This window comes from Papio anubis, chromosome 20, assembly GCF_008728515.1.
Source record: "Papio anubis isolate 15944 chromosome 20, Panubis1.0, whole genome shotgun sequence".
Lineage (NCBI taxonomy): Eukaryota > Metazoa > Chordata > Mammalia > Primates > Cercopithecidae > Papio > Papio anubis.
In genome coordinates, this window is record NC_044995.1 from 30,189,618 (window position 1) to 30,216,744 (window position 27,127).

Sequence of the window (27,127 nt, forward strand, 5' to 3'; positions counted from 1 at the left end):
TCCCAACATCATTTCTTTTTTGTATGATTTCTTTTTGGTAATTTATGCTTTCAGATTTTTGTTTTCAAGAAAATCATAGGGATTTTTCCATATAGAAAAAAAATTTCAAGATGTTTCATCTTGACCTGAACTTACCACATTTTTGAGCTGATCTGTGTCCTTCACTTTAGATTAATGGTAATTTCAAAAGTTTGCTGGCAACCCCCAAGTTTTAATTCAGTAGTACCAGGTGATAAAATTAAGAACCTGCAAAATTAGAGTACTTTCTAAATATTTAGAAATTTCTGTTATTGTTGGGGACCAACCTTAACACCACCTGTAGGGTACATAAAGTGTGGTGGGGATGAAGGAATGAGAAGGGGTGAAACGGTGAAAGGGAGGTGGTGTGTCATACACCTAGAGTAGTGGTAGTTTGGGTACATTTTCTTTGTGCTGAAGCAGCATAAACTTAACTACTGATTTATTCTTTAACTTATCAGAGAGCAGCTGTGGGGAGTGGGCCTAACTAGGAACCAGCATATCTGGCCACATTCCAATGCTTCAAAGGATTATCTTTCTCCTTGAGCACAGTGTTTATAAATAAGGGAGCAGGTCAAGCTCTGGTCATGGGAACGTGATGGTAATAAGGAGGCTTTCGTCCTCAGAGACCTCCTGTAACTTTCCACAACTTACTGTCCCATATTTTTATGGCCAGTTTATGCAGGCACTCCATAAGCCTTTTTCCCAACATGTTATAATTTAGTATTTTGGGATAAATGTATTAGACTATTCTATTACATCCTCTTTACTGAGCACATTACTAAGTCGGTAATTGGAGAATATGAGCAAGACGCATGTTGTTCATTTTTAATAAAACAGGTATTGCTGCCTTTAAGCCAGACCTGATCATTTTTCTGGAGCAAGGAAAAGAGCCCTGGAATATGAAGAGACATGAGATGGCAGAAGAACCCCCAGGTAGGTGAGAGTGAATACAGACAACATGGATGAGAGGTCCAAAGTCAAGGAGGAAGCCAGTCCTTAAAGTGATTCTGGAAGCTGTGCTCCAAAAGAAGTAGTTTCTGGAAAGCCTTATTTTTATTTTTATTTTTTAATTTTCTCTCACACACGGGCATCTTCTGTCTTATGCTTTTAAAATTTCTAAGATTTCTTCTTTCACTTCCGTAATCTTCCTTCAAGTTTACAGTGACAGCTAAAGTACTGTTCATGGCATACAAGAGAGTGAACATTCTGACTTTTTGTTTGTTTGTTTTTGTGGACACACAGATATCTGCATAATTTTAAGATACTCCATGTTAAACTATCTTTTACATTCTCTTTTTCCATCCATCTCTGAAATGTGTGAGACTAGTGGTTTCTGTATCATTGAGTTTTTTTGGTTCATTTTTCTGCACATTTCATTCTGTTTTTATTACTATAGTCTTGAAATATAGTTTGAAATTTTAAAGTATGATGTCCTGCTTTTTTCTTTTTCTTCAAGATTCCTTTGGCTAGTCACAGTTTCTTGTGGTTTCATGTAAATTTTATGATTGTATTTTTCTTTTTTTTGAGACGGAGTCTCGCGCTGTCGCCCAGGCTGGAGTGCAGTGGCGCGATCTCGGCTCACTGCAAGCTCCGCCTCCCGGGTTCACGCCATTCTCCTGCCTCAGCCTCCTGAGTAGCTGGGACTACAGGCGCCCACCACCGCGCCCGGCTAATTTTTTGTATTTTTAGTAGAGACGGGGTTTCACTGTGGTCTCGATCTCCTGACCTTGTGATCTGCCCGCCTCGGCCTCCCAAAGTGCTGGGATTACAGGCGTGAGCCACCGCGCCCGGCCGATTGTATTTTTCATTACTGTGAAAAAAAACACTGGAATATTGATAGAGAGTTCATTGAATCTAGAGAGCCCTTTGGATAATATGGCATTTTAACATTTATTCTTTGAATTGATAGACATAAAATATATTTAAATTTATTTGTGTTCTCATTATTTTTCATTGATAAGTCTTTCACTTGAAAACTTTTTCAGCTCATCAGTTAAATTTGTTCTCAGATATTTATTATTTTAGTGTGATTGTAAATAAGATTGTTTTCTTCCTCTTTTATCAGATAGTTTAAGTGTATGGAATCATAACATACTTGTATGTTAATTTTATATTTTGCTAATTTATGGAGTGTATTTATTGGTTTCAAAAGGTTTTAATGTACTGTTTATGGTTTTTTATAGAGAACATTGCATGATCTACAAACAGCAACATTTTACTTATTTGTCGTCAATTTCAGTGACTTTAAAATTTTTTTGACTAATTTTTCTTCCACATACTTCAAGTGCTGTGTTAAAATAGAGGCATTGACAATGGGCACAATATACTTTTGCATTGGTGTCTGAATTTGAAGGAGCAAACACCTCTTAAAGTTTTTATAAACTTCAAGTTTAAGGTTTCAGAGGGTAAAAGTCTTTTGTTGGGCCCCTAGGGTGACAGAATGCCCTCTGGGTTTGTAGTAGAGCGGGTTTGTAGCTTGGTCACAAGGCTGCTGGCTCTGCACTAGGGTTGGCTTATTGGAAGGGGCTTGGGTAATTGTAATTCCCATTTTATTTTTGGACAGAGTAAATATCCTTCAGGACTTTGCTCAGTAGGGTAGATGCTAGGGCAGGTTTCTACAGTTAGGTCTGCATCTGGTGGGTTTTATATTAGGATGTGGATTAGTATGGTTTTCACTGAGTACTAGAGAGGATGTCTGAGGTCACTGTGGCTTTCTACATGGGCAGAAGTGGCCATGAACTGTGACTTAGGAAGCTGGAACTGCTATTAGGACCACAGTAAGGACCAAGGTCTGCCAGCCTGCCAGCATGGGTCTAAATGGATATCTCTCTCCGGGCTTCTGGAAGACCAAGACCTCTCACAGACTGTGGCTGGGAGGAGTTTGGGATGATTACACAGTAAGTTCAAAATTCTCAGTGGGACCAAGTTGGGTGGGACATTTTCTGTGTCTGTAGTCAAGAGCAGGGATCCTGTAGCTTGCCACCTGAATGAAAGCTTGCCTTCTGAAAAGGGTGCTCCTCGACCTTGGGCTCGGCAAAGTTTCACAATTCTCTCCCTGGATCTCAAAGCTCTCTTAAAGGCACTTATTTTTGAGATGGCGTCTCACTACATAACCCAGATTGGTCTTAAAATTTTGGCCTGAAGCCATTCTCCAACCTTACTGTACTAGGTAGCTGTCATTACAGATGTTAACCATGATGCCTGGTTCTCTCATTAAGACATTTTTGTCACAGATGACTGACAGACTTTCTTGCTGTTACAGGTTAAGCAAATAGGAGACCTTTTTATTTTTATCTGTTTCTAAGTGTGTAAATGCTTTATATCTGTCTGTCTCATACAATCTTTGTCTTTTTGTGGCTGAGTCATTTCATTTTGCATAATGTTATCAAGATTTATCTTTATAATTGGTAGAATATTTTCTGCTTTTTGAAAACTGAGTGATATTCCAGTATTTTTATATTTCAGATTATATTTACTGAATGATTTGGCAATAGAAATTTGCATTGCCTTTACCTATTAGCTTACAGTAATAATTATTGCTCTGTAAATGACTTCTCATATGACCATGTTAAAGTATATGTAAGTGTTGCATTCTATTTTATTAGTCTAATTTTTCTTCCTTATACTTATACCAGATTGTTTTAATTCTGTAGCTTGGAATGTCTTTTGAAATCAGGAACTTTAATGCCTGCAATATTGCTTTATTATTATTATTATTTTAAGATTGTTGGGAACTCTATTGTCTTGAGATTCTATATACACTTAGGGTTGCTATTTCTATTTTTTCAAAAATGCAATGAGAAATTTGAAAAACATTTCATTAAATTTGTAGATTACATTAAGCAGGATGAACATCTTTACAATATTAACATTACAACCTTTGCATAAGAGCATGCTCGAGTGTTTTGTTAAATTCATATACATACACACACATATAGTTTGTTTGTTTGTTTGTTTTTGTCTTTTTGAGATGGAGTCTTGCTCTATCACCAGGCTGAAGTGCAGTGGCATGATCTCAGCTCATTGCAACTCCACCTCTTGAGTTCAAGTGATTCACCTGCCTCAGCCTCCCTAGTAGCTGGGACTACAGGTGTGTGCCACCAAACCTCGTTAGTTTTTTGTATTTTAGTAGAGACAGGGTTTCACCCATGTTGGCCAGAATGGTCTTGATCTCCTGACCTTGTGATTCTCCCACCCTGGCCTTCCAAGGTGCTGGGATTATAGGTGTGAACCACTGTGCCTGGCCTATTTTTTTGTTTTCAGTTTTTTTCTATTTTTGTTGTATACTTGCAATCGAGTTTAGTCACAGAAAATAATTCATAAAATTTCAGTTTTAAAAAATTTGGTAAGACTTCTTTTTTGGCCCAAGATGTGATCTATCAAGAAATATATTGTATGAGCTGTTGAGAAGGGTGTGTATCCTGATGTTGAGGAGTGCTCTCTATACCTCTGTCAGAAATAGTTGTTTTATGCCTCCTTTATGTAGTCTGTTTCCTCATTAATATTCTGTTTTGTTTTTTTAATTATAATTTAAATTCTGGGGTACATGTGCAGAACATGCAGGCTTGTTACTTAGGTATGCACGTGCCATGGAGGTTTGCTGCACCCATCAACTCATTATCTACTTTAGGTATTTCTCCTAATGTTATCCCTTCCCTAGGCCCCCACCCCCCAACAGACCCCCGTGTGTGATGTTCCCCTTCCTGTGTACCTGTGTTCTCATTGTTCAACTCCCACTTATGAGTGAGAACATGCTGTGTTTGGTTTTCTGTTCTTGTGTTAGTTTGCTGAGAATGATGGTTTTCAGCTTCATCTATGTCCCTGCAAAGGACATGAACTCATTTTTTTTAATGGCTGCGTAGTAGTCCGTGGTGTATATGTGCCACATTTTCTTTATCCAGTCTATTACTGATGGGCATTTGGGTTGGTTCCAAGTCTTTGCTATTGTGAATAATGCTGCAAAAAACATACGTGTTCATGTGCCTTTATAGTAGAATGATTTATTATCTTTTGGGTATATAACCAGTAATGGAATTGCTGGGTCAACTGGTATTTCTAGTTCTAGATCCTTGAGGAATCAACACATTGTCTTCCACAATGGCTGAACTAATTTACACTCCAACCTGCAGTGTAAAAACTTTTCTACTTCTCCACATCTTCTCCAGCATCTGTTGTTTCCTGACTTATTAATGATCGCCATTCTAACTGGCATGGGATCGTATCTCAGTTTGGTTTCGATTTGCATTTCTCCAGTGACCAGTGATGATGTGTTTTTTTCCATATGTTTGTTGGCCATGTAAATGTCTTTTTGAGAAGTGTCCATATCCTTTGCCCACTTGTAAATTTGTTTAAGTTCTTTGTAGATCCTGGTATTAGCCCTTTGCCAGATTGGATAGATTGCAAAATTTTTCTCCCATTCCGTAGGTTGCCTGTTCACTCTGAGAATAGTTTCCTTTGGTATGCAGAAGTTCTTTAGTTTAATTAGGTTCCATTTGTCAATTTTGGCTTTTGTTGCCATTGTTTTTGGTGTTTTAGTCATGAAGTCTTTGCCCATGCCTGTGTTCTGAAGAGTATTGTCTAGGTTTTCTTCTAGGGTTTTTATGGTTTGATATGGAACATTTAAGTCTTTCATCCATCTTAATTTTTGTATAAAGTGTAAGGAAGGAGTCTAGTTTAAGTTTTCTGCATATGGCTAGCCAGTTTTTTCAACACCATTTATTAAATAGGGAATCCTTTCCCCATTGCTTGTTTTTGTCAGTTTTCTCAAAGATCAGATGGTTGTAGATGTGTGGTGTTATTTCTGAGGCCTCTGTTCATTCCATTGGTCTATATATATGTTTTGATACCAGTACTTTACTGTTTTTGTTACTGTAGACTTGTAGTATAGTTTGAAATCAGGTAGCATGATGCCTCCAGCTTTGTTCTTTTTGCTTAGGATTGTCTTGGCTATATGAGTTTTTTTTTTTTTTTGGTTCCATAAGAAATTTAAATCAGTTTTTTCTAATTCTGTGAAAAAAGTCAATGGTAGCTTGATGTGGACGGCATTGAATCTATAAATTACTTTGGGCAGTATGGCCATTTTCACAATATTGATTCTTTCTATGCATGAGCATGGAATGTTCTTCCTTTCTCTTTTTTTTTGTTTTTTTATTTAGACAGAGTCTTGCCCTGTCGCCCAGGCTGAAGTGCAGTGACACGATCGAAGCTCGCTGCAAGCTCCACCTCCCAGGTTTGCGCCATTCTCCTGCCTCAGCCTCCCGAGTAGCTGGGACTCCAGGCGCCCGCCTCCACGCCCTGCTAATTTTTTGTATTTTTAGTAGAGACAGTGTTTCACAGTGTTAGCCAGGATGAGCTCAATCTCCTGACCTCGTGATCCGTCCGTCTCGGCCTCCCAAAGTGCTGGGATTACAGGCATGAGCCACTGCGCCCAGCCGTGGAATGTTCTTCCATTTTTTGTGTCCTCTCTTCTTTTCTCTTTCTTTCTTTCTCTCTCTTTCTTTCTTTCTTTCTTTCTTTCTTTCTTTCTTTCTTTCTTTCTTTCTTTCTTTCTTTCTTTCTTTCTTTCTTTCTTTTCTTTCTTTCTCTTTCTTTCTTTCTTTCTTTCCTTTCTTTCTTTCTTTCCTTCTTACTTCTTTCTTTTCTTTCTTTCGACAGAGTCTTGCTCTGTCACCCAGGCTCGAGTGTGGTGGCAGAATCTCTGCCCACTGCAAGCTCCTCCTCCTGGGTTCACGCCATTCTCCTGCCTCAGCCTCTGAGTAGCTGGGACTACAGGTGCCCGCCACCACACCCAGCTAATTTTTTATATTTTTAGTAGAGACGGGGTTTCACCATGTTAGCCAGGATGGTCTTGATCTCTTGACCTCCTGATCTGCCTGCCTCGACCTCCCAAAGTGCTGGGATTAGAGGCGGGAGCCACTGTGCCTGGCTTCTCTTATTTTCTTGAGCAGTGGTTTGTAGTTCTCCTGGAAGACGTCCTTCACATCCCTGGTAAATTGTATTCCTAGGTATTTTATTTTCTTTGTAGCAATTGTGAATGGGAGTTCACTCATGATTTGGCTCTCTATTATTGGTGTATAAGAATGCTTGTGATTTTTGCACATTGATTTTGTATTCTGAGACTTTGCTGAAGTTGCTTGTCTGCTTAGAGAGATTTTGGACTGAGACAATGGGGTTTTCTAAATATACAATCATGTCATCTGCAAATAGAGACAATTTGACTTCCTCTTTTCCTATTTGAATATCCTTTATTTCTTTTTCTTGCCTGATTGCTGTCACCAGAACTTCCAATACTATGTTGAATAAGAGTGGTAAAAGAGGCCATCCTTGTCTTGTGCCAGTTTTCAAAGGGAATGCTTCCAGTTTTTCCCCATTCAGTATGATATTGTCTGGGGGGTTGCCATAAATAGCTCTTATTATTTTGAGATATGTTCCATCTATACCTAGTTTATTGCGAGTTTTTAGTATGAAGGCTGTTGAATTTTGTCGAAGGCCTTTTCTGTCTCTATTGAGATGATCATGTGGTTTTTGTCATTGGTTCTGTTTATGTGATCAATTATGTTTATTGATTTGTGTATGTTGAACCAGCCTTGCATCCCAGGGATGAAGCTGACTTGATCATGATAGGTAAGCTTTTTGATATGCTGCTGGATTCGATTTGCCAGTATTTTATTTAGGATTTTTGCATCCATGTTCATCAGGGATATGGACCTGAAATTTTCTTTTTTTGTTGTCTCTGCTAGGTTTTGGTATCAAGATTATGCTGGCCGCATAAAATGAGTTAGGGAGGAATCCCTCTTTTTCTGTTGTTGAGAATAGTTTCAGAAATAATAGAATCAGCTCTTCTTTGTACCTCTCATACATAGGCTGTGAATTCATCGGGTCCTGGACATTTTTGGTTGGTAGGCTCATCATTACTGCCTCAATTTCAGAACTTGTTATTGGTCTATTCAGGGATTTGACTTCTTCCTGAGTTAGACTTGGGAGGGTGTGTGTGTCCAGGAATTTATTCATTTCTTCTAGATTTTCTAGTTTATTTGTGTAGATAGGTTTATTCTCTGATGGTAGTTTTTATTTCTGCGGAATCAGTGGTGATGGCCCCTTTATTATTTTTGATTGCATCTATTTGATTCTTCTCTCCTTTCTTCTTTATTAGACTGGCTAGCAGTCTATCTATTTTGTTGATCCTTTCAAAAAACCAGCTCCTGGATTCATTGATTTTTTTTTTTTTTTTTTTTTTGAAGGATTTTTTGTGTCTCTATCTCCTTCAGTTCTGATCTGTTTTTAGTTATTTCTTGTCTTCTGCTAGGGTTTGAATTTGTTCTTGTTTCTCTAGTTCTTCTAATTGTGATTTTAGGTTGTCGATTTTAGATCTTTCTTGCTTTCTCTTGTGGGCATTTTTTTGCTGTAAATTTTCTAGACACTGCTTTGTCTGTGTCCCAGAGATTCTGATATGTTGTGTCTTTGTTCTTATTGGTTTCAAAGAACTTTTTTATTTCTGCCTTCATTTTATTATTTACCCTGTAGTCATTCAGGAGCAGGTTGCTCAGTTTCCATGTAGTTGTACGGTTTTGAGTCAGTTTCTTAATCCTGAGTTCTAATTTGATTGCACTGTGGTCTGAGCGACTGTTTGTTATGATTTCCGTTTTTTTTACATTTGCTGAGGAGTGTTTTACTTCCAATCATGTGGAATAAGTGTGATGTGATGCCAAGAAGAATGTATATTCTGTTGATTTGTGGTAGAGTCCTGTAGATGTCTATTAGGTTTTCTTGGTCCAGAACTGAGTTCAAGTCCAGAATATCCTTGTTAGTTTTTTTTTTTTTTTTTGCAGTGATCTGGCTAATATTGACAGTGGGGCATTAAAGTCTCCAACTGTTATAGTGTGGGAATCTAAGCCTCTTTGTAGGTCTTTAAGAACTTGCTGGCCGGGCGCGGTGGCTCAAGCCTGTAATCCCAGCACTTTGGGAGGCCGAGACGGGTGGATCACGAGGTCAGGAGATCGAGACCATCCTGGCTAACACAGTGAAACCCCGTCTCTACTAAAAATACAAAAAACTAGCGGGGCGAGGTGGCGGCGCCTGTAGTCCCAGCTACTCCGGAGGCTGAGGCAGGAAAATGGCGGGAACCCGGGAGGCGGAGCTTGCAGTGAGCTGAGATCCGGCCACTGCACTCCAGCCCGGGCTACAGAGCAAAACTCCGTCTCAAAAAAAAAAAAAAAAAAAAAAAAAAGAACTTGCTTTGTGATTCTGGGTTCTCCTGTATTGGTTGCATATATATTTAGGATAGTTAGCTCTTCTTGTTGCATTGATCCCTTTACCATTATGTAATGCCCTTCTTTGTCTCTTTTGATCTTTGTTGGCTTAAAGTCTACTTTATCAGAGACTAGAATTGCAGCCCGTGCTTTCTTTTGCTTTCCATTTGCTTGGTAAATATTCCTCCATCCATTTATTTTGAGTCTATGTGTATCTTTGCTCGTGAGCTGGATCTCCTGAATACAGCACTTCGATGGATCTTGACTTACTCAATTTGCCAGTCTGTGTCTTTTAATTGGGGCATTTAGCCCATTTACATTTAAGGTTAATATTGTTATGTGTGAATTTGATCCTGTCATTATGTTGCTAGCTGATTATTTTGCCCGTTAGTTGAGGCAGTTTCTTCATAGTGTCAATGGTCTTTACAATTTTGTATGTTTTTGCAGTTGCTGGTACCAGTTATTTTCAGTGCTTCCTTCAGGAGCTCTTGTAAGGCAGTCCTGGTAGTGACAAAATCTCTCAGCATTTGTTGTCTGTAAAGGATTTTATTTCTCCTTTACTTATGAAGCTTAGTTTGGCTAGATATGAAATTCTGGGTTGAAAATTCTTTTCTTTAAGAATGTTGAATATTGGCCCCCCAGTCTCTTCTGGCCTGTAGGGTTTCTGCAGAGAGATCCACTGTTCGTCTAATGGGCTTCCTTTTGTGGGTAACCCGGCCTTTCTTTCTGGCTACCCTCAATGGTTTTTTCTTCATTTCAACCTTGGTGAATCTGACGAATCTATGTCTTGGGGTTGCTCTTCTCTTATCTTTGTGGTGTTCTCTGTATTTTCTGAATTTGAATGTTGGCCTGTCTTGCTAGGTCGGGGACATTCTCATGGATGATATCCTGAAGAGTGGTTCCATTCACCCTGTCACTTTCAGGTACCCCAATCAAATGTAGATTTGGTCTTTTCACATAGTCCCATATTTCTTGGAGGCTTTGTTCATTTCTTTTTATTCTTTTTTTCTCTAATCTTATCTTCTTGCTTTATTTCATTAAATTGATCTTCAATCTCTGATATGTTTTCTTCCACTTTATTGATTCAGCTATTGATATTTGCGCATGCTTCATGAAGTTCTTGTGCTGTGTTTTTCATCTCCATCAGGCATTTATGGTCTTCTCTAAACTGGTTATTCTTGTTAGCAATACCTCTGATCTTTTTTTCAAGGTTCTTAGCTTCTTGGCACTGGGTTAGAACATGTTCCTTTAGCTTGGAGGAGTTTGTTATTACCCACCTCTGAAATTTGTCAAATTTGAGTTTGTCAATTCATCAGACTTATTCTCCATTCAGTTTTGTTTCTTTGCTGATGATGAGTTGTGATCCTTTGGAGGAGAACAGGCATTCTGGTTTTTGGAATTTTCAGCCTTTTTGCACTGACTTCTCCCCATCTTTATGGATTTATCTACTTTTGGTTTTTGATGTTGATGACCTTCGAATGGGGTCTCTGAGTAAACATCTTTTTTGTAGATGTTGCTTCTATTCCTTTCTGTTTGTTAGTTTTCCTTTTAACAGTCAGGCGCCTCTGCTGCAGATCTGCTGGAGCTTGCTGAGGTCCACCCCAGACCCTGTTTGCCTGGTTATCACCAGTGGAGGCCATAGAACTGCAAAGATTGCTGCCTGTTCCTTCCTCTGGAAGCTTTGTCCCAGAGGCCACCCGCCACATGCCAGCCAGAGCTCTCTTGATGAGGTGTCTATCAGCTTCTACTGGGAGGTGTCTCTCAATCAGGAGACACGGGTGTCAGGGACCCATTTGAGGTGGCAGTCTGACCCTTAGCAGAGCTCGAATGCTGTGCTGGTAGATCCACTCCTCTCTTCAGAGTTGTCCAGCAGGGATGTTTAAGTCTGCTGAAGCTACTCTCACAGCTGTCCCTTCCCCCAGGTGCTGTCCCAGGGAGATGGGTGTTTTATCTATATGCCCCTGACTGTGGTTGCTGCCTCTTTTTTCAGAGATGCTCTGCCCAAAGAGGAGGAATCTTGAGATACAGTCTGGTCTTGCTGAGCTGCGGTGCGCTCCACCCAGTTCAATCTTCCAAGCAGCTTTGTAAACACTGTGAGGGTAAAACTGCCTACTGAAGCCTCAGCAATGACGGATGCCCTTCCCCGACCAAGCTCGAGTTTCCCAGGAGTAGCTTAGACTGCTGTGCTTGCAGCCAGAATTTCAAACCAGTGGGTCATAGCTTGCTGGGCTCCATGGGTGTGGGATCCGCCGAGCCTGACCTCTTGGCTCCCTGGCTTCAGCCTTCTTTCCAGGGGAGTGAACAGTTCTGCCTCACTGGCCTTCTGGGCACTACTGGGGTATGGCAAGAAAAAAAAATCTCCTACAGATACTTTGGTGTCTGCCCAAATGGCCACCCAGTTTTGTGCTTGAAACCCAGGGCCCTGGTGTCATAGGCAACAGAGGGAATCTCCTGGTCTGCAGGTTACGAAGACCATGGGAAAAGCATAGTATCTGGGTTGGAGAGCACTGTGCTTCATGATACAGTCCCTAAACCCTTCCCTTGGCTAGGAGAGGGAGTTCCCCGACCCCTTGCACTTCCCAGGTGAGGCGACATGCCACCCTGCTTTGGCTCGTACTCAGTGAGCTGCACCCACTGTTCAACCAGTCCGAATGAGATGAACTGGGTACTTCAGTTGGAAATGCAGAAATCACGCACCTTCTGTGTCGATCGCGCTGGGAGCTGCAGACCAGAGCTGTTCCTATTCGGCCATCTTGCCAGCCTCCTCTATTTTGATTTTTATTACAGAAAGTGTCGTATAATAATATCCTGCTATAATTATATTGCTCTCCTTGTGTTTCTTCTATTCTGTCAGTATTTGCTTTATGTATTTGTAATCCTAATGTATGACACACACACACACACACACACACACACACATTCAAAGTTATCACAGGTTCCCAGTGAACCTACTGTTGTTAATATCTTTCTTTGTCTTTTTGGAGTTTCACTGTCAAGTGCATTTTATGAAATATGAGTCTTTGACTTAAAATTTAGCTCATGTAATATTATTTTGACCTCTTCTGCTCTCACTTGATTAATATTTGCATGAAATGTCTACTTCCACCTTTCCACTTTGAGTCTTTTTAACATTAGATTTCAACTGACTCTTGTCGAAAGGCAAGTTGGATCTTGGTATTTAAAAGTTTTTAATAGCCTGGGCATGGTGGCTTATGCCTGTAATCCTAGCACTTTGGGAGGCCAAGGCGGGTGGATCACCTGAGGCCAGGGGTTCCAGACCAGCCTGGTCAACACTGTGGAACCCCGTCTCTACTAAAAATACAAAAATTAGCTGGGCGTGTTGGTGGACTTTTGTTATCCCAGCTACTCAGGAGTCTGAGGCAGGAGAATTGCTTGAACCTCGGAGGCAGAGGTTATAGTGAGCTGAGATAGTGTCATTGCACTCCAGCCTGGGCGACAAGAGTAAAACTTTGTCTCAAAAGAAAAAATGTTAATAAATCTATTAAAAATCTGTTGATTTGAAAGTTAATTTTCCATATATTTAAATAATTTTCTGAAAGTGAAGGAGTTACTTTTATTTTATTACCTATTCTATTTGATTCTTGCATCTTGTCCCTCATTTTCTCTCTTTCTGTCTTCCTTTGTTTCTTTCTGATTTTTGCATTGATATACTTTCACTTCCTTATTTTTCTTTTGTATATGTATACAGATTTTTTTTTGTGTATGATACCGTTGGGATTACATAAAACCTCTAAAACTAAAACAGTATATTTTAATCAGGTGAAAAATTAGCTTCAGTTGCATAAAAAGTTCTTCCTTATTATGTCTGACCTTAAATTTGTCACTGATGTTGCTAAGTTTATCTGTTTATGTTGTATATACATTTACAGATGTTTATAATAATTCCTATGCTTTTATCTCTCAAATGTTAGAGAATAATTAAAAAATGTTTTCTGCACCATTAGAATAATGCTGGAAATTCAGTTTTTTGTATGTGCATATCTTTCCTAGAAAATAATGTATTTTTATATGATTAGGTGTTGTTTTCTTACATTGTTATTTTCACTGGTAAGAACTGCTTTCAGCATCTTTCGTATGGAAGACATATGCAGTGCCAAGATACTTCTTAAGAATTTAGTTGGCCGGGCGCGGTGGCTCAAGCCTGTAATCCCAGCACTTTGGGAGGCCGAGACGGGCGGATCACAAGGTCAGGAGATCGAGACAATCCTGGCTAACACGGTGAAACCCCGTCTCTACTAAAAACACAAAAAATTAGCCGGGCGAGGTGGCGGCGCCTGTGGTCCCAGCTACTCGGGAGGCTGAGGCAGGAGAATAGCGGGAACCCGGGAGGCGGAGCTTGCAGTGAGCTGAGATCCGGCCACTGCACTCCAGCCTGGGCGACAGAGCGAGACTCCGTCTCAAAAAAAAAAAAAAAAAAAAAAAAAAGAATTTAGTTATTTTGAAAGTTTTTTTTGTTGTTGTTTGTTTTTTCCTATTAGGCAGTACCAATTTGCTGATGGCATTATTCTCACTTGATAGCTATTTTTTTTTTCTTTTTCTTTTTTGAACTTTGACTATACCACACAGTTCTCTTCCGGCCTGCAAATCTTTTGTTGACAATTCACTGGTTATTTTTGTTCTTATCCTCATTTTTCTGATTTTCTATACTCTTCTGTGTTCCTATTTCACTCATTGAATGTTACTCAGTTTTTTAAATTAGTATATACATTTTTAATGGTTTCTTTCTGAAAATTTTATAATATTTTTGATGAGATTATATTACCCTATTTTGTATAGATTGTAATCTCTGAGATTTGGACATTTAAAAAGGCTACCTGTCACATAATTTATAATGTAGCTTTGTCCTGGCATAGTCAGAAAACAGTCATCTTGGCTAGAGATTATGTGGGTCTCTCAAACATCTCCTTGAGATTTGTGTTGTCTGAAATTTTGTGTTTGGTTTTAGTTAAAAGAGATTATTTTTGTTTCTTCTGAAAAGTAATCACTTGGTACACCGTTCTCTCTCTGCAGCACTGCAGCGCTCTGCTGCAGTGTATTTACCTTTGGTCTCAGCAGACTCAAACTGTCATTTCAAAGTATACCACCGTATCTATCAGCCCTTTTTGTCGTGAGAGACAGAAACCAGTGTGTGGAAAGGGTTGTAGAAGACAAAAATTAAATCATATGTGCCAATATTTTACTTTCCTTAACAAAAAAAAGAAAAAGAAAATACAGAAGTTGACAATTTACTTCTGAAGGGACTAGGTAATATTGAGGAGTAGAAAGAGTTGTATTGGGTAAATTTAACAAACTTTTCTTTTTTTCTATGTGGCTCTTTGCATTGGTCTTAATTCAGGCACTGCATACACTTAACTCATGTATAAATTATCCACATATGTATTTTGGTCTGTGTGTTTTTATTACATTTCTATGTCTATGAAGACTTAGGGCCTGTGTCATATTGCAATGTCATCTTGCTTATGTAGTTTGAATAATTTTGTAGGTTAAATTTGGAAACTATATTTACCTGAGTCTAATAAGTGGACTAATTTGTTATTTTTATTTCTTTTCAGTTTTATGTTCTCATTTTGCTCAAGACCTTTGGCCAGAGCAGGGCATAGAAGATTCTTTCCAAAAAGTGACATTGAGAAGATATGAAAAATGTGGACCTGAGAATTTACAGTTAAAAATTGGTTGTACCAATGTGGATGAGTGTAAGGTGCACAAAGAAGGTTATAATCAGCTTAACCATAGTTTGACAACTACACAGAGCAAAGTATTTCAATGTGGCAAATATGCAAATGTCTTTCATAAATGTTCAAATTCAAACAGACGTAAGGTAAGGCATACTGGAAAGAAACTTTTGAAATGTAAAGAATATGTCAGATCATTTTGCATGCGTTCACACCTATCTCACCATAAAAGAATTTACAGTAGAGAGAATTCCTACAAATGTGAAGAAGATGGCAAAGCCTTTAACTGGTCCTCAACCCTTACTTATCATAAGAGAATTCATATTAGAAAAAAACTCTACAAATGTAAAGAATGTGGCAAAGCCTTTAGTAATTTCTCAGTCCTTACTAAACATAAGGTAATTCATACTGGAGAGAAACCCTACAAATGTGAAGAATGTGGCAAAGCCTTTGGTTGGTCCTCTAGCCTTACTAAACACCAAAGAATTCATGCTGGAGAGAAACCCTACAAATGTGAAGAATGTGGCAAAACCTTTAAGTGGTTCTCAAACCTTAGTTATCATAAGAAAATTCATACTGGAGAGAAACCCTATAAATGTGAAGAATGTGGCAAAGGCTTTAGTACGTTCTCAGTCCTTACTAAACATAAGGTAATTCATACTGGAGAGAAACTCTACAAATGTGAAGAATGTGGCAAAGCCTATAAGTGGCGCTCAACCCTTAGTTATCATAAGAAAATTCATACTAGAGAGAAACCCTATAAATGTGAAGAATGTGGCAAAGGCTTCAGTATGTTCTCAACCCTTACTAAACATAAGGTAATTCATACTGGAGAGAAACCCTACAAATGTGAAGAATGTGGCAAAGCCTTCAGCTGCCTCTCAGTCTTTAGTAAACATAAAGAAACTCATGCTGGAGAGAAATTCTACAAATGTGAAGAATGTGGCAAAACTTTTAAACAGTCCTCAACCCTTATGACACATGAGAAAATTCATACTGAAGAGAAACCCTACAAATGTGAAGAATGTAAGCAAAAAAAGAAAGAAACTTTAGTAGGTTCTCAATCCTTACTAAACATAAGAGAATTCATACTAAGAGAGAAACCCTACAAATATGAAAGAATGTAAGCAAAGCCATAAGTGAGGTCCTCAACCCTTAGTTATCATAAGAAATTCATACTGGAAGAAACCCACAAGTGTGAAGAATGTAGCCAAGAGAGCTTTGAGTACTTTTCTCAATCCTTACTAAGCTTATAGAGGTCATACTGGAGAGAAACCCTACAAATGTGAAGAATGTGGCAAAGCCTTCAGCCGGTTCTCAGTCTTTAGTAAACATAAGAAAATTCATGCTGGAGGGAAATTTTACAAACGTGAAGAATGTGACAAGGCTTTCAAACAGTCCTCAACCCTTAGTACATATAAGAAAATTCATACTGGAGAGAAACACTAGAAATGTGAAGACTGTGGCAAAGGCTTCAACCAGTCCTCAAGCCTTATGGAGCATAAGATAATTCATACTAGAGAGAAACCCTACAAATGTGAAGAATGTGATAAAGACTTCAACTGGTCCTCACACCTTACTGCTCATAAAAGAATTCACACTGGAGGAAAAACCCTACAAATGTGAAAGATGTGGCAAACGTTTTAATTAGTTCTCAACTCTTACTGAACATAAGGGAATTTATACAGGAGGGAAACCCTACAAATGTGAAGAATGTGGCAAGCCTTTAAACAGCTGTCACACTTGATTGTAGGTAAGATAACTCATACTGGAGAAAACTACTAGAATAAACCATGTGGCAAAACATTTAACCAATGCTCATGACTTATTGCAAAGGAAAGCATTTATACTAGCCTGGGCAACAGAGAGAGACTCTGTCTGGAAAAAAAAAATTGTGAATGCCACTAATATCTTCCCACATCTTACTAAACATCAGAGCGTTCATACTAAATAAAAGCATTAAGAGTGCAATTACTCTCACTAGATCTTTCAGAAAATAAAAGCCCTTAAAGTACAGAAGAATATTAATTTTGAGGAAACACATTACAAATATAAAGAGGGTTGTAGTATATTTACTTGTATCACAGGTTTTATTGTACACATTTTGTACTACAGGAATACCTGAGGTAGTTTTTCCAACTTTGCTCAACATCAGGGAATTTATATTGAAGAATAACCCTGCAAGTTTAATAAGTTTGGAAAAACATTTTTTCAAAAACTACTGATTATAAAACACAAAAGAGTTCATATTAAAATGTATTTTTGCAGATATATAAAAGTAAAAAATATTTAATCCAAAAGTAAGTTTATGTCAATATGAGAGAATTCACAGTAGAAATATCTGTCTCAAATTTCAGACATTACACTAAATCAGACTGCTGCATATAGGAATAAATCCAAAACTAAAGTAGGTAAAAAGAAAAATTATTTGTTTATAACTTTAAAAGAAGTAGATTTTGAGAAGTTATAATTAAATTTAAAGTATACTTATATCTTAAAAATACAGATTTTTTTTGGCCAGACACAGTGGCTTATACCCATAAGGTCAACACTTTGTGATGCCAAGGTGGGCAGATCACCTGAGGTCAGGAGTTCAAGATCAGCCTGTCCAACATGGTGGAATCCCATGTCTACTAAAAAGAAATACACATGCGCCAAGCATGGTGGTGTACACCTGTAGTCCCAGCTACGGGGGAGGCTGAGGCATGAGAATCACTTGAACCTGGGAGCCAGAAGTTTCAGTAAGCTGAGATTTTTGCCAGTGCACTGCAGCCCAGGTGACAGTGAGACTCTGTTCCCTCACACCCAATAAAAAGACAGCTTATTTGGAAACTGAATAATGATGGAATTCAACTCTTTTTTTTTTTTTTTTTTTGGAGGGGGGTTTGCCGGTGGTTTTTGGTTGGAGTGCAGTGGCCTAATCTCAGCTCACTGCAAGCTCCGCCTCCCAGGTTTACGCCATTCTCCTGCCTCAGCCTCCCGAGTAGCTGGGACTATAGGCGCCCGCCACCTCGCCCGGCTAGTTTTTTGTATTTTTTAGTAGAGACGGGGTTTCACCGTGTTAGCCAGGATGGTCTCGATCTCCTGACCTCGTGATCCGCCCGTCTCAGCCTCCCAAAGTGCTGGGATTACAGGCTTGAGCCACCGCGCCCGGCGGAATTCAACTCTTAAATTGCTTCATGCTATTTCTTCATTTCTGTTGCATTCACATGTAAAAGAATGTGATCAATTCTTTTTGCATCAAAGATTTGGGAGACTTTTTTAATAGGTGGTCATTATTTATGACCCTTCTTATGGACGACTAAGGAAATTAAAATGTAAGATGCATGATGAAAATCTAAGTAGAAAGGCTATTTGTGGTTAACTTATGGAATTGATTGATGTATGAAGTAGGTATTCTGAGTAATTTTTTTTTTTTTTTTTTTTTTTTGGGAGGGAATCTCATTCTGTTGCCTAGGCTGGAGTGTAGTGGCGTGATCTCGGCTCACTATAAGCTCCTCCTCACAGATTCAAGCTATTCTGCTTCAGCCTCCCAAGAGGCTGAGATTACAGGTGCCTATGACCACATCCAGCTAATTTTTGTATTTTAGTAAAACGAGGTTTCACCACGTTGGCCAGGCTGTTATTGAACTTTTGATATCAAGTGATCTGTCCACCTCAGCCTCCCAAAGTGCTGTGATTATAGGCATGAGCCACTGCGCCTGGCCCTTAGTAATATTGTAATGCAGTATTATGAGATAAAATTATTCTTAATTATAGTTAAAATTAACTAAATTACTGTCATTTTACTAATTGTACTTTTATGTGATGAAACTATGTTTTTTAAAGTTTTAGGTTATGTGTTACTTTAATTTTTTAATTCAACATTTATAACATGTTAAATACTGTTATACATTGAAAAAGTGTTATTATGCCACTAATTTTAACCTATTTCACCTTACTCAAGGGTATATTTAGAAGATAGTAACAATTCACTATTTGCTAACATAATAGACTAACATCTCTAGTATTCTTTTTCAGTGGCTTTAAACTGAAAATAAGTTAAATAGTATGGTTCCTGCAGGTTAAATTTTTTTGACATTTAAATTTATTTTTCTTAGTTTTTGTGTGTACATGATATGTGTATACATTTATGCCATATATGGCATAGTTTGATACATTCATAAAATATATAATAATCACATGGTAAATAAGGTACCTATAACCTGGCTTTTATGTTTTGCATTACAAACAATTTAATTCTACAGTCTTAGTTATTCTAAATTGTACAATTAAATTGTTATTGACTACATGGTTATTTTTATGGTGATAAAAATTGTAAATAAGTGTAAATAAAATCAATATATTTCTGAGTCCTGAATAATTTTCAAAAATTTATTGTATATTTTTTGAACATGTGGCCTCTGCCTGTGAGTTTTGACCTACATAGAGTTAAATATACACGTCTCTTAGTCTAAAGATATAACTTAGGTTTAATGAGTGTGTTTGTTTCACTATAAATTTGTAAGTATTTTCAGAAGAAAAGAGTAATATTGAAGCAAAATAAATCATTTTAGTAAGATGTCTAATTTACTAGGAAACAAAAATCCTCAAAAATGCTAAAAGCGGATGTATACTCTTTGCTTGGTATTCAATTTATACAACTATCTTATAGCTTATCATTTAGAATCTTTCCATGCAAACTTTCTGTTTTTGCTTGCACGATACTGGTGCTCGACCCATAATCTTTTTGTTTCTTTTTTTGTTTTATAGTTTATGAAGTGTTTATTATCTGAACTGATGTGTAGTTAAAATAATATTTTTTATAAAATTTCATAATGCACACAAAATTATTTTTAGACATAATTCCACAATTTGTGTATTAAGTTATGTTTTATTTTGTTAAAACATTTCATTAGGTTCTTTTAATGGGAAAATCCTATATAAGCTTACTTTTCTTTAGTTACTGTTCCCTTAACTTTTTATAAGTGACATTGAGTCAATTTGTTTCAGTAAGTACTAGGGAAGCTTCTTAAGTCATGCAGATGCTTTTACATATAAATGTAGCAAACAAACATGACAGTGCTCAGTGTGTAACAGATGCTCCATAATTAGTTATAAATACTCCTGCTAAAGTTAGTTTGTAACTTCGAGTCAGAGATGGAAAATACCAATTGCAAAGAAATAACATTGATTCTTCATGTGGAGATAACATTTTTCCATGCTGAAAAGCTAAATCTTGCTGCTGAATTTAAGAGAAATTGACATTTTCTTCCTAGTTATCTTTAGTTTTTGTTTGTCCCTATTATGTGTCTTCTAACTGTGTATTCATCATCCCACACAGCCCTTCTTTCTATGAGATGGCTACAGTTTTTTCTCACACTGTTGTCTTCATGCTATGTCATTTTACATGGTACTTTGTAGGTTGTGTACGATGAGAAAGTTGGTGGTACAATGCACTCCAAAAATTGGTTTTAACTAGAGTTTGCTTATCAATATAACTTTCACATCAGTTAATTGAATAAAGGCAAACACTGTCCACGGGTGAGAGGATTAAATAGCAGCATTGTTTTCTCTGCTTGTAAAGGAAAATCTTGGTAAATTCTTTACACAGGTGGCGTGGTGGCTCCCGCTGTAATCCCAGCACTTTGGGAGGCCAAGGCAGGTGGATTCACTTGAGGTCAGGAGTTTGGGGCCAGCCTTGCCAACATGGTGAAACCCATCTCTAGAAAACACAAAAATCAGCGTGGTGGCACAGGCCTGTAGTCCCAGCTACTCCAGGGAGACTGAGGCAGGAGGAATTGGCAGACGGTGGAGGGTTGCAGTGAGCCAAGACTGCATACCACCTCCAGCCTGGTGACAGAGCAAGACTCTCATAATCTCAAAAAATAATAATAATAATTCTTACAGTGTGACACATATCAAATTTGCTAGAAAATATATCATAGAAATTAAATTAGGAGGTTAATTGTAAGTGAAATTTTAAATTTAATGTTCTGAAATGCACTACGACACAACATTTCCATGCAAAATCTTTCATTTTTAAGTGTGAATGTTAAAGGTAGAAAAATAATAAAATGATCTCTCTGGTTGAAATCTGGAATAATACTTATTTTCCATATTGATATTACAATTTGAAGAAATTTATCGCTCATTTTTTAAATAAATTTTTAGGAGGTTGAAGTTTAGTCTACAGTTTATATTGTTAGTCACCTAACTGTAGCGAGCTCCTTGATCATTTTCTCTTAAAACTTTCAGAGATAATGGCAGCTTCTGGATTAAAACATTTCCTGTTAGTTTGCATGCAAACCAGTTTACCATGATCACAGTGGCCAGTCATGGGAGCATAAGCAAGCCTGCCCCTTTTCGTGTCTTTCATACTGTTACCACAAACACCAGTAACTCCAGGTGCCCCAAGCTTCAAATAAAAACCCTAGAGTCATTGGTTTCTCCCATGCACTGTGCTGGGTTCGGAACATGCTGTTGAACATCAACGTTACTATGGTTATGACTGACAAATGAGAAAACAACAAAAAAAACTATATTTTGGTAGGATTCTGCTAAGTTTATAAAAGAGATAGACAGATTTGAAACATTGTTATCCTTCTATAGTGTCTTAAAAATATATTTTTAACTTGACAAAATGTATATTAATTTTGTAAAACAACATTTTGAAGTATATATACATTGTCAAATGCTTAGTTCTACATGCTTAATGCTTTATCTCATTGGTAACGTTTTTGTGGTTAGACAACATGAAATTGTAAGCATTTTTCAAAAATACAAATACATTGTTGTGAACTATAGTCACCATACTGTACAATAAATCTCTTGAAATTATTTCTTTTATCCAAGTATAATTATGTGTTCTTGGACAGACCTTTATCAATCCCCTCGTCTCTTCTAAATAAATACCTTGGCATTTGGTGGTCACCATTTTACTCTACATCAATGAGATTAACTTTTTTAGAATCCATGTGTAAGTGAAATCACGAGACATGAATTTTTCTGTGCCTCGCTTATTTCAACTAATTTAATGTCCTCCAGTTTAATCCCTGTGATTGAAAATAATATAATTTTTGTTATTTCAAGATTAATAGTCTTCCATTGTGTATATCTACCACATTGTCTTTATTTACTCATTCAGTGTTGAACTGTTGATTTTATATATTTTACACATGAAGAGTGCTGCAAACAACCTAGAAGTGCAAATGTTTCTTCATTCTGATTTCATTTGTTTTGGATATACAATGGGGCAATTGTTTTTTTTTTTTTTTTTTTTTTTTTTTTTGAGACGGAGTCTCTGTCGCCCAGGCTGGAGTGCAGTGGCCGGATCTCAGCTCACTGCAAGCTCCGCCTCCCGGGTTTACGCCATTCTCCTGCCTCAGCCTCCCGAGTAGCTGGAACTACAGGCGCCTGCCACCTCGCCCGGCTAGTTTTTTTTGTATTTTTTAGTAGAGACGGGGTTTCACGGTGTTAGCCAGGATGGTCTCGATCTCCTGACCTCGTGATCCCCCCGTCTCGGCCTCCCAAAGTGCTGGGATTACAGGCTTGAGCCACCGCGCCCGGCCTGGCAATTGTTATATGGTAGTTTGATTTTTAAGTTTTTTGAGAAAACTATTTTGTCTTTCATAATGACCGTCCTCACTTACACTTAAACGAATAGTGTGCAAGAATTTTCTTCAGATTTCTACCAACACTTTTTCTTCTTAATTAGAGTCATTCCAACAGAAGTGAGTTGATATCTCATAGTTTTTTTGGCTTGCCTTGCCGTGACAATAATTGACATTCAGCGTTTTAAAAATATATCTGTTGGCCGTATATGTATCTTTTTCTGAAAAATATTTAAGCCTTTTTCTCATTTTCAATAGTTATTTTCAGTAGTTATTTGTTTTTTGTTTTATAGTCATTTGAGTGTGTTTTGATATTAATCCCTTGTCACATTTATGATTGCAAATATTTTCTTCCATTTTTTGGTTGTCTCACCCTGTTGATTGTATTATATTCTGTGCAGCAGTTTTTAAATTTAAAATAATCAGATTAATCTATTTTTTCATTTTGCCTCTTGGGATTTGAGGTCGAATTTTAAAAATCCCTGCCCAACCAATGTTACAGGGTTTTCAGTCTATATTTTTGTAGTAGTTTCAGAGTTTTAGATGTATTTAAGTGTATTAAATGTATTTAAGTATCAAATTTATTTTGTGTTTTTATTTTATTTATCTAATTTATGCTGTGAGTTGAGGGTCTTATTAAATTCTTCTGCATGTGGATATAAACTTTTCTCAACACCATTTATTGAAGATACTACCTTTTGCCTAAGAAATTGCCACCTTTATTTAAAAAGCAGATGACTATAAATACATCCGTATATTTCTGGTCTCCTTTTTCTTCTCTACTGGCCTGTGTGTCTGTTTTTATGCAGGTACCATACTTTTTTTTTTTTTTAGCTATAAAATTTTAGTATATTTCAAAGTCAGGTAGAGTGATACCTTTACTTTTTCTGTTGTTTGGTTGCTTTGGCTATTCAGGGTCTCTTGTACTCTATAAATTTTGGATATATTTTTAAAAATTTGTTGATTATATCATTGATATTTCGATAGAGGTTGCATTGTATCTGTACATCATTTTGTACAGTACAGATGTTTAACAATATTAGTAATGCCAATTTATGAAGCAGTAATATTTTTTCAATTGTGTATTAATTTCTTTCACTCATTTAGTGATAGTTGTCAGTGTATACAAATTCTGCTGACTTGGATGTTGCTTTTGTATTCTGCAAGTTTAATAAATGTGTTTATTAGTCCTACTAATTTTTAGTAATGTCTTAGACTTTTGTTTACTTAAGATTATGTATAGAAATAACAAATTACACAGGAATAGCTTAACAATTTTTCTAATCTCAGTGCTCTGATTTTATTTTCTAATTTCTCTGTCTTGGATATTTAGTACTATGTTTAATAAGACTGAAGAAGGTGGGTAATTTTGTCTTCTTGCTCTTAGAGTAAAAGCTTACAAGATTTCCCTGTTTAGTATGTTATCAGCTGTGCTTTGTTTTGTCTGCTTGTTATATGTGGCATTTATTGGCTTGAGCTTCTTTTTTCAGAAATTTATCATGAAGAAATGTTGAATTTTGTTAAACTCTTATTCTGCATATATTTAAATGTTAGAGATGTGAAATCACATCTAATTCTACATAGATGTAAAAATATTCTCAGAGACTTCTATGAACATGCATGCAAAGTAGAAAACTTAGAGAAAATAGATTAACTCCTGGATACACAAAACTTCTCAAGATTGAACCAGAAAACAACAGAAGTCTTTTTTTTTTTTTTTTTTTTTTGAGATAGAGTCTCTCTCTGTCACCCAGGCTGGAATGCAGTGGCATGATCTTGGCTCACTGCAAGCTCTGCCTCCCGGATTCACACCATTCTCCTGTCTCTGCCTCCCGATTAGCTGGGACTACTGGCACCTGCCACCGCTCCCAGCTAATTTTTTGTGTTTTTGGTAGAGATGGGGTTTCACCATGTTAGCCAGGATGTTCTCGATCTGCCGAACTCATTATATTCCCACCTTGGCCATCCAAAGTGCTGGGATTACAGGTATGAGCCACAGTGCCCGGCCTAATAACAAGTCTTTAGCAGAGCAAAAATGTATAACACGTATAATGACATTGAATAAGTAATAATAAACCTACTAACCATAAAAAGCCCTGGATCGTATGAAATGGCAGCCAAGTTTTACCACATATACAAAGATAAGCTGGTCCTAAGCCTACTTTATGTATTCCAAAAAATCAAGGTGGGATTTCACCCTAACTAATTATATGAAATCAGTGAAATATATGAAACTAAAATCTAGTGAAGACACAAGATAAAAAGGAAACTACAAGTCAATATTCTGGGTGAATATTGGAACAATAATCCTCCATGAAATACTAGCAAACTGAATTCAAAAGCAAATCAGAATGTTAATTTTCTACAATCATATGAGCTTTATTCCATAAATACAAAGATGTTTCATCATATGCAAATCAATAAGTGTGATTCACCATGTAAAGATAACTAAAGAAAATATTTAACAATAGGGACAGAAAAAGCATTCAAGAAAATCCAGTATTGACTCAAAAATGTTGTCAGCACACTAGACATTGATGAAACATATCTCAAAATAATAAGAGTCATCTATGACAAATTCTTAGCCATCATCATACTAAAAGAGCAAGAACTGGAAGCATTCGTAAGAATAAAAATATCAATTCTAAACTGTCCTATTGAAGTTATGAAGTCCTAGCCAGAGAAATAAAAGGAATCCAAACAGAAAACAAAGGAAGTCAAATTATCTTTACTGATGATAGAATTCTCTACCTAGAATACTTTAAAGATTTCACCAAAAGACTCCTAAGCGTGAAAAAAGACTTCAAAAAAATATGAGAATACAAAATCAACACAAATGCATAGCATTTCTGTACACCAATAATATTCAAACAGAACAAAAAACAGCTCTATTTACAGTAACCACAAGCAAACAAAAAAACTCTGGAAATACATTAAATCAATGGAGTAAAATATCTCTACAAAGAACAACAAAACATTGCTGAAAGAAATGAGAGGCATTTCTTTTGCAAATAAATGCAAAAATATTGCATGTTCATGGATTCAAAGAATATAATTAAAATGGTCATTCTGCCTAAAGCAACCTACAGATTAAGTGCTATTTTTATCAGACTATCCATGACGCTTTTTCATAGAATTAGATAAAGAAAACTATTCTAAATTATATACAAAAGAATTAAGGAGATCGAATAGCCAAGACAGCATCAGACTAAAAGAATAAATCTGGGCCGAGCGTGGTGGCTCATGCCTGTCATCTCAGCCCTTTGGTAGACTGAGGTGGATGGATCACCTGAGGTCAGAAATTTGAGACCAGCCTGGCCAACATGGTGAAACCTGCGTCTCTACTAAATACAAAAAATTAGCCAGGTGTGGTGGTACATGCCTGTAATCCCAGCTACTTGGGAGGCTGAAGCAAGAGAATCACTTGAACCTGGGTGGTGGAAGTTGCAGTGAGCCAGGATTGCATCAGAGTAACCAGTATGACATGGTTCTGGTACAAAAATATACATATAGACCAATGAAATGGCATAGAGAGTCCTGAATTAAGCTATACTTTACAACCAGGTTATTTTTACAAAACCAACAGAAATAAACAAAAGGGGAATAAACTCCCTATTCAGTAAATAATGCTGGGAAAACTGGTTAGTCATATGTGGAGGAAAATTGTACTCCTACCTTTTTCTATATATAAAAATAAATGACATAGATTAAAGACTTGATCTGTGAGTCTCCAAGCTACAAAAATCTTAGAAGAATACTTAGAAAATATTGGCCTCTGGAAAGAATTTATGACTAACATCTAACATGAGTGGAACCAAAATAAAAATTAAAAATGGCATCTAATCCAAAGAGCTTTTGCACAGTAAAAGAAACTATCAACAAAGTAAACAGATGACCTACAGTATGAAATAAAATATTTGCAAACTGCAGACAATGAAGGATTAGTATACAGAATCTATAAAACATTTAATTAAAAAAGCAAACAAGATATGAATAGCCAGCTTCTTCTCAAAAGAAGACATACGAGCTGCCAATAAACATGTAAAAATTGCTCAACATTCCTAATTATTAGAAAGATGTAAATCAAAGTGACAGTGTGATACCATTTCACACCAGTAAGAATGACTGTTGTTAAAAGTAAGATAAATAAGATGTTGAAGTTGTGGAGAAAAGGAAATCTTTCTGCACTGTTGGTGGGAGTGCAAATTAATTCAGGGCCTGTGCAGAGCAGTTTGGAGACTTCTCAAAGAACTAAAAATAGAATTGCCATTTGACCAATCAAGCCCATTACTGGGTGTTTGCCCCAAAAAGAATACATAATTTTGCTAAAGAGACACCAGCACTCACAAGTTCATTGCAGCACTATACATAATAGCAAAAGCAGAATTAAAGCAGTTGCCCATGAATCTCTTATTGGATAAGAAAAGTGATGTGGTTATACAACCTCCAATACTATGCAGCAACAGAAGAGAATGAAGTAACGTCTTTTGCAGCAACATGAATGCAGCATGGACGCTAAAAATTGGGTGCACATGGAAACAAAGATGAAAACAATAAACACTGGGAATTCTAT

General features: G+C 37.0%; 1 protein-coding gene across 1 annotated transcript in view; it reads left to right on the forward strand.

Moving 5' to 3' along the window:
* LOC100998180 (zinc finger protein 676-like) overlaps positions 1-17,583 on the forward strand; it is a 36,574-nt gene extending 18,991 nt beyond the window's left edge. Inside the window, 4 exon segments of the mRNA XM_031659045.1 lie at positions 859-954; positions 14,843-15,988; positions 16,212-16,567; positions 16,569-17,583. Of these exon segments, the coding sequence (XP_031514905.1) occupies positions 859-954; positions 14,843-15,988; positions 16,212-16,567; positions 16,569-16,709 (1,739 nt within the window). The 3' untranslated portion in view covers positions 16,710-17,583.
* Positions 17,584-27,127: the final 9,544 nt, after the last annotated feature.